General features: G+C 42.9%; 1 protein-coding gene across 1 annotated transcript in view; it reads left to right on the top strand.

Moving 5' to 3' along the window:
- Nucleotides 1–3,026: 3,026 nt before the first annotated feature.
- The window catches only part of raly (RALY heterogeneous nuclear ribonucleoprotein), a gene marked incomplete at both ends in the record, with an annotated part of 51,100 nt that continues 38,010 nt past the window's right edge, over nucleotides 3,027–16,116 (top strand). The window contains 3 exons of the mRNA XM_083939855.1: nucleotides 3,027–3,282; nucleotides 8,668–8,740; nucleotides 11,075–11,122. Coding sequence (XP_083795981.1) covers nucleotides 3,027–3,282; nucleotides 8,668–8,740; nucleotides 11,075–11,122 — 377 coding nt within the window. The remainder of the gene's footprint in view (nucleotides 3,283–8,667; nucleotides 8,741–11,074; nucleotides 11,123–16,116) is intronic.

Here is a 16,116-nt window from a genome sequence, read left to right as displayed (position 1 = left end):
TTCTTCACCACTGCTTTGGAAGAAGGTGTGAGGTACAGGAGTGCTTTCAACTGACTCCAATGTAAAATTATCAATGTGTATATTACATGCTCTGAGAAAGTACTGTGAAAGTCAGGTGACGTAGTATAACAAGCCCCAAACTTTGCAGGGAGCCGTCGGGTTGGAAAGTTGGGTCAAACACATATCCCACTTCCATGTTGTCCTATGCACAAGTGAAACTGAAGTGCAGTACATATGAGACATACTTATTGTAAAGCCACAGAACACCTACACAGGTTATTATTGTAGTTATTCTGGCTGATTAGACCTGTGCTTAGGCAGAAGGTGGGCGGAGCTTTGATGGTAATTTGGTCACAAAGATTACAAGTCTCCATCTACAAAGGTGTACTTTGTCCTTCCTTAACAGGTGCAAGCTAACATTAGACTCAGGGAGATGTCAAATCAATCACAGTATACACACCCACACAGGCCTGAGAAGAGGTCTAATCAGGTGGATGAATTAAAAACACCTGTGTTCAGAGCCTTTAACCCAAACTATGACCCTCTTCTTAAATCTAACTAAGTAGTTTTGATGCCTAAACCTAAGTAACATTAACAACTGATTGATGTTTGAATACACAAAATAAGGACATCGAAAAGTGTCTGTATGTGACGGAGCCCTGACCACAGCGACTTCCTGGTTTATCCAATAAGGAAGTCCCAAAAAATACAGTTCTCCGAGTGTCCACTAGGGGCAGGTTTCATCATAGAGCAGTTTCTCATTGACCCCCATGTAAAATAGGCTGTTGTCACAGCAAAATTTAACCTGTTTAAGGACTGGTACAAAAAAACATTCTAGTCTGTATGTTTAGGTCATATCTCCATAACAACACTGAGGGGTACATTTTGTTGTAACATGCTAGTTTTTATTTTATTGGAGATTAAAGTTTAGGAATAATTAGGGGCAAAGCCTCTTGAGTGACAGTTAGCTTCTGGCCCTCACTTCGAGGCTAGTTGTCAGGATTAGCATGCTAACTCCATCATCTCGACCTGCGTCATCGACAAGATTTTTGCAGAAAACATTATTAAAAATATAGACTAAAATATTCTTCAACCACTTTGAAGACACTGTAGAGATGACGGGGGACTGTTGAGAGATGGAAACACCTCCAGCGGGCTCTTGTTCCTCCTCTGCAACACTTTGTACCGGCCTTTGCTCGTCGGCTGGTAGGAATTTTGTAATCTGATGAGCTCTTCCTTGATTAACCGCTTAATCTCTGTTTTGGCTTTCTGCACAGCCTGTTCATTCGCACTTTCAATAGCCAGGTAGATCTTGCGCTCTCCCTTTTTGGGCTCTTTGCCTGGAGGGAAATAGGTTCCTCTGATGGTGATGGCGGCTTCCGAGTATTCACTGATCCTCTGCAAGATGTTTGTTCTGTACCAACAGAAGGTTTAGTAACATGTGTTAGCTCTGTTATGTTAATGTTATGCACTTGCACAATGACTTGCAATACAGCCTACTGACATACACTAGATGCTAATCTGGAGCAGCTGGAGGATTCGGGCCGTGAGGGTTGGTGTTTTACAGTCTATGGGCATGACACTGTGTTGAATATCAGTTAATATTGTATATCATAAATGCTGGCTGCCTGCACTTGACTCCTGGAGCCTGTGTGTTTTCCACTACACTCACACAGGAGTGCCTGTACTTGACTCGCAGAGCCGGTGATATCTCTGCTAGAGACACAGGAAATGAAAAAAAAAAAAATCCTGTTCCCTTTTGGTCCCGTTTATCTATTAACATGCTCTGTTAGCCTAGCTCCCGGGCGGTGGTGCTAATGTTGCTAATTCAATAAACGTAAGCCAAACGGACATATCTCTCTTCCCCTAACGTCACATCGATGCCATTCTTTGGTAAGAGAAAATGAGGTTGAGTAAAAGTCTGACAAGATGGCGCCTCCCAGAGACGAGTATGATTGGATCAAGTTGAGAGAACAGGCCTCGGCAGAGACGCTATGTCCATTTTATACAGTCTATGCGTGTGATGAGTAGTCGAATGTGGTGCAGCAGTAGGGTTGTAATTAGTTATGTTGATGTCTAACATATCTGTGGCTTGCAGAAATTTACAATACCAAATATTTATTCTGACGAATGGGACTGAAGGAATGGGACCATCAGAATTCTGTGACAGTAGATTTCAAGGGTTTTTCACATATTATTCATTGACCTTCAACTGCCGATCCCAGCTGACATTGGGCGTGAGGCAGGGTCCACCCTGGACAGGACGCCAGTCTATCACAGGGCACATAGAGACGAACAACCATTCACACCTACAGGCAATTTAGAGTCATCAGGTCACCTAACACGTGCACGTCTTTGGATTGTGGGAGGAAACCGGAGAACTCGGAGAAAAATCACGCAGACACGGGGAGAACATGCAAACTCCACACAGAAGGGCCCCAGCCGCGATTCAAACCAGGAACCCTCTTGCTGTGAGGTGACAGTGCTGACCACCACAACACCATGCCGCCCTTTTTTCACACATTTTTCACATATTAGATCCTCTGAATTTAATTGAATTGAATGAACTATACGTGGTCATAAGAGCATAGAAAACTCACCAACACTTTTATCCTACTTCACGGGAAGTCCACCCACCTACACTTTGACTGTGTCCTCATTTGTCATCACATTGTAACAAAAGCACTACTTGTATGCACCAAGGTCTCTGCGCCTGTGTGAACAATGACTGAATGTTTGCTCAGTCAAGAAAGTTATCTACCGAGCTACTTTGAACCTCAAACTAAGTTTTTCTTAGCTTGACAGTTATTTATTCTTTACTGACTCATAGCTGTTTTCCCAGCTGGTTTGGTGATTATCGGTTCAGTTTGTCTCGGTCAGTGTTTGCAGCTGTGCTCCATGATCTGTCTTTTTTGACTAACACCAGTTATCTGTTCTCTTTTACTTTTTTCAGATCCCCATCTCTCTGTGTCTTTCCCTCCCAATCCATCCATTTGTCAGTTGCTTCCTTCGCCCGTCTCTCCAGCATGTCGCTGAAAGTCCAGACCAGTAATGTAACCAACAAGACAGATCCAAAGTCGATCAACTCCCGGGTGTTCATTGGCAACCTGAACACAGCGGTGGTGAAGAAGTCAGACGTCGAGAGCATCTTCTCAAAGTATGGCCGGGTGCTGGGCTGCTCCGTGCACAAGGGCTATGCCTTCATCCAGTACGCCAGTGAGAGGCACGCTAGAGGGGCCGTGATCGGGGAGAATGGCCGGGTGCTGGCAGGACAGATGCTGGGTGAGTCCACATGACAGCATGAATTATAGCTCTACTTACAAAGCAGGAAAAGAGAAATGCGGTGGTTTTGGAACTGTCAAGTTTAAATGATTTACACGCAGACCATTTAATTTGATGTTATTTTACCATCAAATGGAAACAAAGAGGAGAATTTTATTTTCAAGTGCACAAATATGCTTGACATTTGAGTGCTTTAAGTGCAGATTTGTTCCATTTTTCAAATATCTACATTATATTTAGGAACAACAAATCCGTAGATTTCAAGTTTTTGTTCCATGGGCTCCAAATGTTTTAAAAATGTGAAAATCATGAACTCTGAGTTATCAGCAAACGTCCACTCACGAAGATGCCAAGTTCGAACCGACTGTGTAACTTGTGGGGAATATAGGTTTTGATCCTATTGATTACTCAGTTAATCAGACTTTATTCACCAAATAGACAATAACTTGACGTGGTGATGATACAGCACAATGAGAAAATGAAGTTAAAAGGTAAAATGTTAAGTTAATTACTACATTGGATATGTTAATGATATATTGACCGCCTAACTGGAAACGTCCCCAGTTTTCATTTCATAATTCTGGTCACCTAAATATGCACACACACATATACAGTTTACTCTGTACAATATATAGAATGATGATAACAATGGGAGATAATGCTACCTATACTGTTTTTGCATTGTATGCACATTGGAAATAATAAATCAACCTGCCCAAATCCCACACCAACACAGTCTCACACCGAGCATTCACACTCAGCATCCCTGTAACAGTGGAGATGAGTAAAGAACAGATCTATCTAAGATGAGCGTTATTTGTGAACTTGTGGAAAAAAGATTGTTTGGTGAGTTGATTGATTGGTTAATGTCATCACAGCATACAGTCCTGTAATAATCAGACTGACGTTCAGTGAACTTTCTGTGACTGCAGAATCTTTAAGGTCTCCTGAGTGCCATTACATCCGTCTTCCTCTCGAGTGTTTTATGCCGTCTCTTTCCCATCTGTTCTCCACGTTACTGTGCAATAAGATATCAGAGGGGACATCAGAGTTGAGCAGGTTGCGCCTTTAAACTGCCAGAATGTTTTTCTCCATCCGTCTGTTCTCTCGGCGGAGCAGAAAGAGACGAGCTGTCAGAGAGCTGGTGTAAAGAACTCAACTGGTTTCACTGCAGAGATGTGAGCAACTTTCTCTAATAGTCTATCTCAGTGTGGCCTCACTTTGTCACATCCTACTCTACACATACATTCTGGGATAAGGGATTAAGTCGTCTCAGGAGGGGACTTGTTTGTTGGAGGAACACTTGCAGGTTTGGAGGTGAGCCTTAAAATGTCTAATTCCCCGCAAAATGCCACAAAATATTAAAAAATACACATCAACTGTGTGTTCACACTTTTACTAGAACAAAAATTAACATAATTTGTTTATTGGTGACCCAGAGGTGAAGCCTTTAGCTCTGGAGGAGCTCAGTGGACTTAATACCACAGACGATGTGTTACCTTGCCACTTGCCAGATGTAAGGCTTTATCCCTGTCCTATGTATCTTTTGAGCCAGACTACTCTCAGTGCAGTGTGTGTGTGTTTGTTTGTTTGCGTGTGTGTGTGTGTGTGAGATATCAAATATTTCTTCTTTCTCTGTACCCTTTAACTACCCAAATCCTTTTTCTCGTTCCCTGCCACTTTCTCTCTTTTTCTCTTCATAGCGCTCCAGGTAATTTCAACTGCATGTGTTTTAGTAATCACCATATAATTGCCCTTACACCTTACTGTTAAAATAAGAGTGTAAACCATCTATAATCTGAAAGTTCAATGAGACAGATGATCTGTGAAAAAGGCATGTGTCTCTACCTCTACCTTCTGCTCTCTGTCTGCTCCAAATGGCATTTGCTAGATTCCACTGCGCCCGACCTTCAACAACCACTCAGAGCCAGATGTCACAGTTTGTGCGGGGCCTGATGTCGGCTCGACTTGGTCCCAGACTTTCCTTTCCCAGAATTAACAAACGTGTGTGTCTGTGCGTGCTGCATTCAGGGACTTGCCCTTTGAATAAAAAAAGACCCTGCAGGAGACCGAATAAAAATCACTTATGGAGGCATATGGATCATCCGCTGGAGTGTGTGGGTGTGTGTGCGTGTATGTGTATGTATGCACTGCCCCCCCCCCACACACACACACACACACACACACACACACACACACACACCACACCCCACCCCTAGGTCATAAAGGGGAAGGTCAATAACTGTTGGATGAAGATGCATTTGTGTGTGTGTGTGTGTCCTTGCAAACAACTTCTGCCTTTTCCACACCTGGCTGCGGTCAGCGTTCTGGATCACTGCCTCAAACACCCACACAGACACACAGACTCACACACACACACACACACACACACACACACACACACACACACACACACACACACACACACACACACACACACACACACACACATTCCACTTCATGGTGAAGTTAACAGGCTTGAATTTTTAGCCTCTGGCTGCTGAAAACTGGCTCTCGCTCCTCATCCATCTATCCTTCTATTATCCTCATTCCCTCCTTTGCTTTCCTTGATCTTTCAACACTTTCCAGTGACATGTAGTTTGACCCTGAATATGATACATGGGATAAATGATTTGGGGAGATTCATTTTGTTTTAATCTGAGGTACATATCAGATGGATGGATGAATCAAAGTGATGCATGGCTGTATCCTTGTGTGAGCATAGAGAAGCTATATACAGTTACCCACATGTGCTGGATGGAAACCTATAACAAATGAACCCTCTGTTGAACAAAAACACAAACAGCTGAAGACAAGATGCTTGAAAATGGACCCTTGAAAGAATACATATTTTTGAAGTGTGTTTCCAGTATGTACGAGGTCAGACTGTCGAGCATACCAAGTACTTATGAATCTCTGAGTTTTCCCAATCGTACTGCCCATGCACTCACTGTCATGTGTAGTGCCAACACTGCCTGCTATAGTGATGCAGTCGTTTAAAACATAGGAAGCAAGACAGCAAATGGATTAGCAGGAATCGTTGTTCAACAGTGACTTGCTATGTGTCAATGTAACAGCTAACTCACTGAGGGCGTACTCACACTGTCCTTCCGCACCGCGACCCTGGCTTTAAGGTACTTGTCCCCCCTCCCTCTCCCCCCGTGCCCCAGCCCCGTTTGTACTCACACTGCCAGGGCCGGCCAATGCTTCTTGCTGTCCATACGCCATCACGCCGTAACACGTCACACGCATTGATCGCGTGTGTGTGGCTTTGTTTACAAATCTTTCCACAGACCTCTGGGTTTTTGTGCGTCTTGTCGACTGTTTTTGAATGTTTTCATCGACCAAATCTGCAGTAAACACTCCACCTCCGCATCACATCAACATGAACCTTTCACCGCCATTGTTGTTGTTGTTAAATGTCCGCGCGTGGTCCGTCCTTCTATTTACATGTCCAAACAGGCAGACATAACGCTACTGCCGTAGGGCTTGTGCTCGTGCTCGTACACGTGCGCACGCTCGTGCTCTTACATGTGCAAACGGCTCCGCTAAAGCCGTGGACGGCCCGCTGGCCGCAGTTATGCGCGGAACGGGTGCACTCACACTGCTTAAACGTAGGCTTTAGCTGAAAAAACGGTTTTGGCCCGGTACAGAACGACAGTGTGAGTGCGCCCTGAGAGAGAGACCAAATGAACTGCTCTCTTGAACTGGGATCTCTGTCTGCTCAACAGATGATTGGTTGGTGACATTTCTGTAACATTGTATTGAGCTTTATAGACAGTGGCGTGCAAAGACTTTTTGAAGGGCAGGGGTGAAAAGGAACAAAAGGGCACAAAAGGCGTGTCCTTGCCACTGAAAAGGGAACTTTAACACACATTTTAACCTCCAAGAGGTCACTTTAATGTGCATGCTTCACCAGGAATGTGTGGACCAAAAACCAAGTTTCCAACTTCATTATTTATTTAGTTTTTAGGAATTTTTTGTTCCCAAAGTCCTAATTTTACAGTAATTTTGGAGCATTTTTATATGGTCTCCTCATGATGCTTGTCTTGACATGACACAGTTTAAAATAAAGGAACACAACTCGTGTTGACAAATGTGTCATGTATTGTCATGTTTTGATGACATTTTGATGATATTTTGATGACAAGTACTTTTTATTGAGTGTATTATCTCAGGTGAAAATCAGGTTAGTGATGGTGTTTGAATTTTGAGCTTTAGTGTTCAAGGGTTAATGAGGTAGAAAGAGTGAATTCCTGTTTAAAAACACATATTATTATTCCACACACACTTTCTATAGATATCGTAATACATGTCTGAAAGAGACATTTAACAAACACATTATTCTTTGTTTCATCATTTATCCTAAATTGCTGTAGTTTTTTTCTTCTCTTAGTTATTCAGTATTATTTATTATTTATCTCTCATCTCATCTCATCTCGTCTCATCTTCAGCCTCTTATCCGGGGTCTGGTCACGGGAGCAGCAGCTTTAGCAGGGGACCCCAAACTTCCCTTTCCCGGGCCACATTAACCAGCTCTAACTGGGGGATCCTGAGGCGTTCCCAGGCCAGTGTGGAGATATAATCTCTCCACCTGGTCCTGGGTCTTCCCCGAGGCCTCCTCCCAGCTGGACGTGCCTGGAACACCTCCCTAGGGAGGCGCCCAGGGTTCATCCTTACTAGATGATCCTGAACCACCTCAACTGGCTCCTTTCAACGCAAAGGAGCAGCGGCTCTACTCCGAGTTCCTCACGGATGCTGAACTTCTCCCCCTCTCTCTAAGGGAGACTCCAGCCCCCCTCCTGAGGAAACACATTTCAGCCGCTTGTACCCTCGACCTCGTTCTTTCGGAGCACAATGGCTTGTATATGCATATGTTTAATCTGGGATTTGTCTCAAGTCTCTTATATGATTTGGCCCATGGTACAGCATGAAAACTAACAACCACAACAACCTTACTGTAAGTAATGCAGGTGTTTTACTTTCCATGTGTCCTCTTTGACTTGGAAACAGGGTTTGAGTGTTTTTCATTAGGAAAGTCTCAAACAATACAGCTGGAAAGGCTTCTTACTTTTCCTTTGATTATATATACATGGTAAATTAAAAGGCCAATAATGGCCCACGGAGAGCTGCCCGACTGACAGTACTGTCAACAGGAAGGGTGCACAGAGTACAGAAGATATTGTAAAATGGCTCAACAGCTCCCTCTACTGGAGGTTACAAGGCAACACACCATCCACCTTTTGAGATAGTTTCCCTACAATAACCTGGCATCTTCTAGTTCAGTCTAGACTCTCATCACTTTAATTGGGTGGGTTTTGGTTATTTTTTTCTGATAATAACAAAAATTGAACGTCCCTCTTTTGTCCTTTGTTCTTTTTTCAGATGTCAACATGGCTGGAGAACCGAAGCCAAGCAGACCCAAAACCCTGAAGCGATCGGCATCTTCTCTTTACAGGTACACACTAACATTTATTAGACTCAATGTTTGACGGATGACTGTCTCACTATAGGTACATCTCAAGAGTGTTTGAGGACTCTTCTAAACAAGCACAGGACCTGTGATAGAAGGTCAATAGAGGTCAGTGACGTGCAGTGAGGGTGAGGGTTGAGGAGGCACTGACTCACAAGTCAGATTTACAAACATACAGTAGGATGCCAATGGGATAGGATGAGAGAATAGGAGCGAATAGGATGCTGAAAACCCTTTCAAAACACCAGTCCCACTTTATACTGCAGTATATCTTACCTTTACTTGTAAATGACTTCTTGCTTTGACTGAAAGTCCAGCTTTGAAAAATGTCTTAGTTTAGAAATCAAATCCTCCATTTTCAGGGCGAGAAATGACAGCGTGTCTCTAAGCTCTGCAGCGTCGCACAGCACACCTCTAGTGTTTACTTTTTGCACACAGGTTAGAGTTCACCGTGATCTGGCTGACCTGGCAGCTATCCGGCTGCTCACTATCGCCGCCCTCCTTGAGGCAGAGGTACTGCCTGCCTCAAGGCAGCATTTTCCCTGTGGATTTATGTCACATCACTAAGATGTAAATATCACACACATACTTAAAACACATTACTGAACAGCATGGAAAAGAAGACGTATACTTTTATTACATAAAAGTTTCCTCAACCATCATATTGGAAACATACACAGAAATGGATACAAGCACGCGCCCTCTGCACGCGCTCTATCAAGTTTGTGAGTGATTGCGCAATCTAGAGGGAGGCTCGGCTGTCCGTGCCTCACCTCTCGTCTCTGAAGAGACTCCGTTTATTTAAGCAGGAAACACAGAATTTTCTGCCATTTTTACTGTAAAAACGGTCAAAATACATTAAGAACCACACCAAAATCATAGTCCAGAGGACAAATATTAATACTTGTGTTGTTTTATTATTTCATTTCTTTTTCCTCATGATGACAGGGGAGGCACAGACTCACCTCCCTCCCCTGACTGCACGTCACTGAATAGTACACAAATGTGCTGACCACAAGAAGAAATTCAGGGCCTCCTTTGGGACTGAGATGTAAACCACTTTAATCGAAAAGTGGCAAGGTTTTTAAACAGACTACAGTGGATAACGACACCCTGAACAAAGTGGAGGCTAAGACCTGTAGGTGTTTTTTACCCTGAGGAAGTCATCTCACTCCTAAAGGCTGTCTGACTTTCAGTATTTAGACTTGTTTTTTATTGTGGAGGGGGGATATTGTGATTTTTACCTTAGACACTTTCAGCATTTGATTGAATGAAATATTGTATTTTTAATTATCGGAGTTGTCCGTGTATTGAAAAAGGTGTGGTAAGTCATGCGGCCTTAAATAACTGCAGCAGTAGAGACTTTTTGTGTCCTGTGACACGATTGTTTGAACACTCTTTCAGAAGCTTTACATGCCTGACAAAAAAGGTAATATTATGGTTGGACCATGAATGGAGCGTGGACTGGTGGCAGGAGAGGTGCCAGTTCATCTCCTGGGCACTGCCGAGGTGCTGTTGAGGCACCAAACCCCCAACTACTCGGGGCTGCCGGTCACTTGCAGCCCCCTCGCTCTAACATCTCTCCATTAATTGCATGTATATAGGTCCTGTCTGTGCATGTGTGTGTATTTGGGGCCTGTGTGTAACATGACAAAATAATAATAGAGTGAAAATTGAATTTCCCCATTTCAAGCAATAGTAGGGCCTGAGGGGTTTATAGCCAAACAAGTATTCTCTTCCTAAAGGGGGTGGAAATATGTTACAACCTATGAAAGTGATGCACATTTTCTTATGATACAGCCCCAAAGCAACAACCTGTCATCTTGGGAGTCTCATAGCATCAAAGACAGCTGACAGCCATCACATTATTGACACGGCTAATGTGATTGTGTCCATCTAATATATGTATTTCTACATCGTTAAACGGATTTTATTCTTTGGCTGGAAAACCTCTGACTTTATCGTGTCTGTCCAAATCCTTTATCCAGGACATGTGTGCAAACTAGCACCACTTTTAAAATGTGTCAGTAAACATTAAACGCACAATACATCACTGTCAAGATTTCTGTTTCTGTTGTCAGGTGTTATATTTATGTCTCTGTGTCTTGGGGTAAAATTAGGTATGCTGTGATTTTTACCACACACTTTGTAGTTGTTGCCCTTTCACACAGTTATATATGCAAATGTCTACTGCATGGAAATCCAAAAATGATTTTATTCCCATTTGGTTTTTGAATGCAGTCTTATGCCCGTGTTATGAAAGCATAGTATCTCATTTGTTTTGTACCGTCATTATGTGCTCTTGTGCTTCTTCCCCAGTGGCTATGAGTTTGACTATGATTACTACAGAGAAGACTTCTATGACAGGTAAGAGAAAGGATGGTATTTACTGTTCTTCCAGCAACTTTCTTTTTCTTTTCTTTCTGCAAATATGGTGTTAAATGACTTTTTGCTTTTTGTTATGAACGGCGGGAAATTCTCTTATTCAAGCAAGTGGTGTTTTCCTTTACTGTTTGTACCTAAACCTACAAATATTTAAATCAAATCAACCTTTATTTATATGGCGCTTTTCATACAGGAAAGTATCGCAAAGTGCCAAGTTACAGAAATGTACATCTCATCTCATCTCATCTTCATCCGCTTATCCGGGGTCAGGTCTCGGGGGCAGCAGCTTTAGCAGGGGACCCCAAACTTCCCTTTCCCGGGCCACATTAACCAGCTCTAACTGGGGGATCCTGAGGCGTTCCCAGGTCAGTGTGGAGATATAATCTCTCCACCTGGTCCTGGGTCTTCCCCGAGGCCTCCTCCCAGCTGGACGTGCCTGGAACACCTCCCTAGGGAGGCGCCCAGGGTTCATCCTTACTAGATGATCCTGAACCACCTCAACTGGCTCCTTTCAACGCTAAGGAGCAGCGGCTCTACTCCGAGTTCCTCACGGATGCTGAACTTCTCCCCCTCTCTCTAAGGGAGACTCCAGCCCCCCTCCTGAGAAAACACATTTCGGCCGCTTGTACCCACGACCTTGTTCTTTCGGTCATGACCCAGCTTTCATGACCACAGGTGAGGGTAGGAACCAAGATTGACCGGTAGATCCAGAGCTTTGCCTTCCTCAGCTCTCTTTTCGTCACAATGGTGCGGTAGAGCGACTGCAACACCGCCCCCGCTACTCCGATTCTCCGGCCAAACTCACGCTCCATCGTCCCCTCACTCGTGAACATGATCCCGAGGTACTTGATCTCCTTCACTTGGGGTCAGGACTCATTCCCTCCCTGGAGATGAACAGAAAAAGAGAAACATCAAATAAAATCAGGAGAAGAAAGTTAAAAGAACCCTCCCACCCCCACAGTCATGCACAGAGACATACACACATACGTATACGTTCATACACACATTCCCACAAACACACACGGACACACAGACACACACACTCACATCTACACAAACACTAGCTGTCACTACAGAGACATGGCCGGGCAGCGAGACCTGAGGTACAGTATGTAATCGTATATAATCCACTTATATATCACTGTAGAAATCACGTCTGGAGCAAAGAAGGAAACCAGGTGACGTTGTATAAGGGCTCCAAAATCCACGTTGGGAGGTGGATTGGTCCTAGAAAACAGGACTTTCACCCAGGGGATCGGTGTTCATGTGACGGGAGCACAACTACAAATGCAAACCACAACATTTTATGAATAGTAAAAGAGTAATTTTGTTTATTAATTGTAATGGCATGGTCACCATTTCAGCATTTGACACAACGTCATATTATGCGTTATTGTAAGACATCATATGAACCTGTTAACGACAATGCACTGACCAAACAAGCCAGGTAAATCCAAAATATGATGAAGTGTTGGATTCACTGTCAGTGTACTAGTAGATGGATCTTTTGTCTAAAAAGTCAAAAGATTTGGGCAAAGTTTAACTTTTCATTTGTACAACCAGATTTCAAAAGTGGACATGACAGAACCACTAAAGAATAACATGAAAATGCAATAAAAAGGCATAAAATACAACAATTGAACTAATTCAGCTAGTTTGGTTTTAATGATAAATTTATTGTTACGTGTTGAAATTGTTGGACTCTATCATGCGTCCTGTCATCCGAGCGTATTCATAAGCAGTGTTGCGAGTAATGGCGTTTAAGTATAACGGTGTTGCTAACGCTGCTATTTTTTCAGTAACGGGTAATCTAACTAATTACTGTTTCCACCGTTACAACGCCGTTACAGTTACTGAGCGTTAAATGCAGCGTGTTACTATGATTAGATTGAAACAACTTGGTAATCCAAACGCAACCCTAATTTGCTACAGTTACTGTAAACACACTTTATATTGTTTAACTGTTTACTTTTAAAGAAAATACTTTAAGAAAGTTTACCAGACCAGTCGTCTGAGATTGGGAGAGTGATTAATTTAATCAAGACTACATAGTTAAATACACTTTTTTGGTTTAAATGTTGAAGTACAGGTTCTTTACTTGACCAATTGTCTCAGGTTTTGAGATGGACTTGGTAAATGGACTTATATAGCTTCACAGTGTTTGTCACATTCACCCATTCACACTGATGGCAGTGGACATCTACATACCATCTAATCTAATCATTCACACCACATTTACACACCCATGCGCATCACAGGGAGCAATTCGGGGTTCAGTGTCTTGCCCAAGGACACTTCGACATGTGGACCGGGGGAGATGGGGCTTGAACCACCAATCTCTCAAACTGAGGATGACCCACTCTGCCATCAAGCCACAGCCGCCCAGTTGAGAGTTTGATTTAATTTGATATAGAGTTAAACACACTTTATATTATTTACTTATACTTTTTACTTTTGTTACAAAGATAATACTTGAAATTCAGGATAAACCTCTTACCGTCTGTTGATGTGCAATAAATACTAAAGGTTATGTACAAGCCTGTTTCAACAGTCTTGTGAAAACCCCTTAGAAAAATCCAAATTCTTTGACATACAGCAACTTTATTTTAACAGTAACGCAAATAGTTAGTTTCCCTGGTAACTAGTTACTTTTACTATAGAGTAATTCAGTTATTAACTCAGTTCCTTTTTGGAACAAGTAGTGAGTAACTATAACTAACTACTGTTTTAAATTAACATTACCAACACTGTTTATAAGAGTATAAGATTATATATCTTGAACACTTACATGAAAAACATTTAAGTAAATTGTTGGACAGAGGAACTTGCTTTGTGTGTGGACTTTATCAACTAATTGTGAAGTTTTCTGGATTTTGTTGAGGTTAGTTGTGTGTTTTGAATTTTGGGTATTGTTTAAAACATTTTATCCGAAGATAATAAAACCCAAATATTAATATTATTCAATTAAATAAATAGTTGGGAGTTTGTACATGAATGTATTCACTGTAATAGTTGAACATACATTAGAGGGGGTGTGTGTGGGTGATTTGATGTAACTCAGCTCACTGATTTAAAGAATAACGTCTTGAAATCCTGGATGTCAAGGTGGTGAGTGTGAGACAAAGATAGGATGAGCATGTGGAGTGTATTAATATAAGTTTGTGAGATAACAACTGTTTTAATTATTGGTGTTTAAAGAAAAAATAGAAGGAAGGGGAATATAAAGAATATAAAGAAAATAGATGGATGTGCTTTTGGGAAACTGGGATCACCAGCTTTAGCTTTTCAAGTGTGTGTGTGTGTGTGTGTGTGTGTGCGTGTGTGTGTTGTCATTTTTGGGGAATTTGCTGAAACAACTTTTTCAGGAGGACATTTTCAAATCTCGCCTTTTACTTAAAAGATAGTTTTGTCCACATTTAAATGGAAACTGGAGGCCTTCTTGACGCCATCTGGTAAACTCAAACTCAATGTGTATGATTTATTTTTCAAGCACAAAATACCTATAATCTAAATGGCATCCAAGTACTGTCAGACCTGGAAAGAAGAAGAAATAGAAATAATCCAAAACAGAGTTGACCCAAACAGAGACAGCAGTGTCACGTCACAATGTATTCTCATCAACAGGTTTGTAAGATATCGTACGAAAAGTTCAGCACAGCATTTTTTTTATATCTTACAGGAGTCGACCGCCAAATTCTTACAGTTGCTTTTGGTGTCGCTTAGGCACTAGACGTCTCTCGCTTTTAATAAACACAAGAATATCTGCCTGAATCTAATTGGGCCAGAGGCTGTTATTTCTCAAAATTCACTCACGCTTGTATAGGGTTGGGTAAACGCACATTTCCTGGATATTTATTCAACATAGACAGAAAAAAGTACTTGAAATTCATTCATTTAAATCGGTCTTAGGCCCAAAACTGCTGCTTAAGGCTTCAATTAGGCTTTGACAGAAACTATTTAGGTTCATGTTGGATGATTTTTTTTCTGCACGGGTGGCAGTGAAGGTGAGGGGCCTCGACGAACCAGACATGGGCAGCAGAGGCTCCGGGGACGTGGAATGTCACCTCTCTGTCGGGGACGGAGCAAGAGCTTGTGCAGGAGGTGGAGCGCTACCAGTTACATCTGGTGGGGCTTACCTCCACACACAGTCTCGGTTATGGAACCGTACTCCTGGATAGGGGTTGGACCCTATTCTTCTCTGGAGTTGCCCAGGGTGTGAAGCGCCGGGCGGTTGTGGGGATACTCACAAACCCCCGGCTGAGTACCACGGTGTTAGAGTTAACCCCGGTGGACGAGAGGGTCGCCTCCTTACGCCTGCAGGTGGTAGGGGGGAAAACTCTGACTGTTGTTTGTGCATATGCACCGAACAGCAGTTCAGAGTATTCGGCCTTCTTGAAGACCCTGAATGGAGTCCTGCATGGGGCTCCGGTAGGGGACTTCATAAATCTGCTGGGAGACTTTAACGCCCACGTGGGCAATGACGGAGACACCTGGAGAGGCGTGATTGGGAGGAACGGCCTCCCTGATCTAAATCCGAGCGGTCATCTATTATTAGACTTCTGTGCTAGTCACAGATTGTCCATAACTAGTTATAACTAACTAGTAACTTGTCTATAACTAGCTCATAAGTGTACGTGGTACCAGAGCACCCTAGGCCAAAGGTCGATGATCGATTTTGTAAAAGTATCATCTGATCTGAGGCAGTATGTTTTGGACACTTGAGTGAAGAGAGGGGCAGAGCTGTCAACTGATCACCATGTGGTGATGAGTTGGGTCAGAGGATGGGGTAATATTCTGGACAGACCAGGTAAGCCAAAAAGAGTAGTGCGGGTGAACTGGGAATGTCTGGAGGAGGCTCCTGTCCGAGAGATCTTCAACTCACACCTCCGTTGGAGCTTTTCTGGCATCCCTGTGGAGGTTGGGGGCATTGAACCGGAGTGGGCGATGTTCTTCCATTGCTGAAGCTGAGCGAGGGG

Source organism: Echiichthys vipera (assembly GCF_963691815.1).
Source record: "Echiichthys vipera genome assembly, chromosome: X".
NCBI classification, from domain to species: Eukaryota; Metazoa; Chordata; class Actinopteri; order Perciformes; family Trachinidae; genus Echiichthys; species Echiichthys vipera.
Note: the sequence above shows the minus strand (reverse complement) of the source record. Positions and strands in the feature narration are given on the sequence as shown.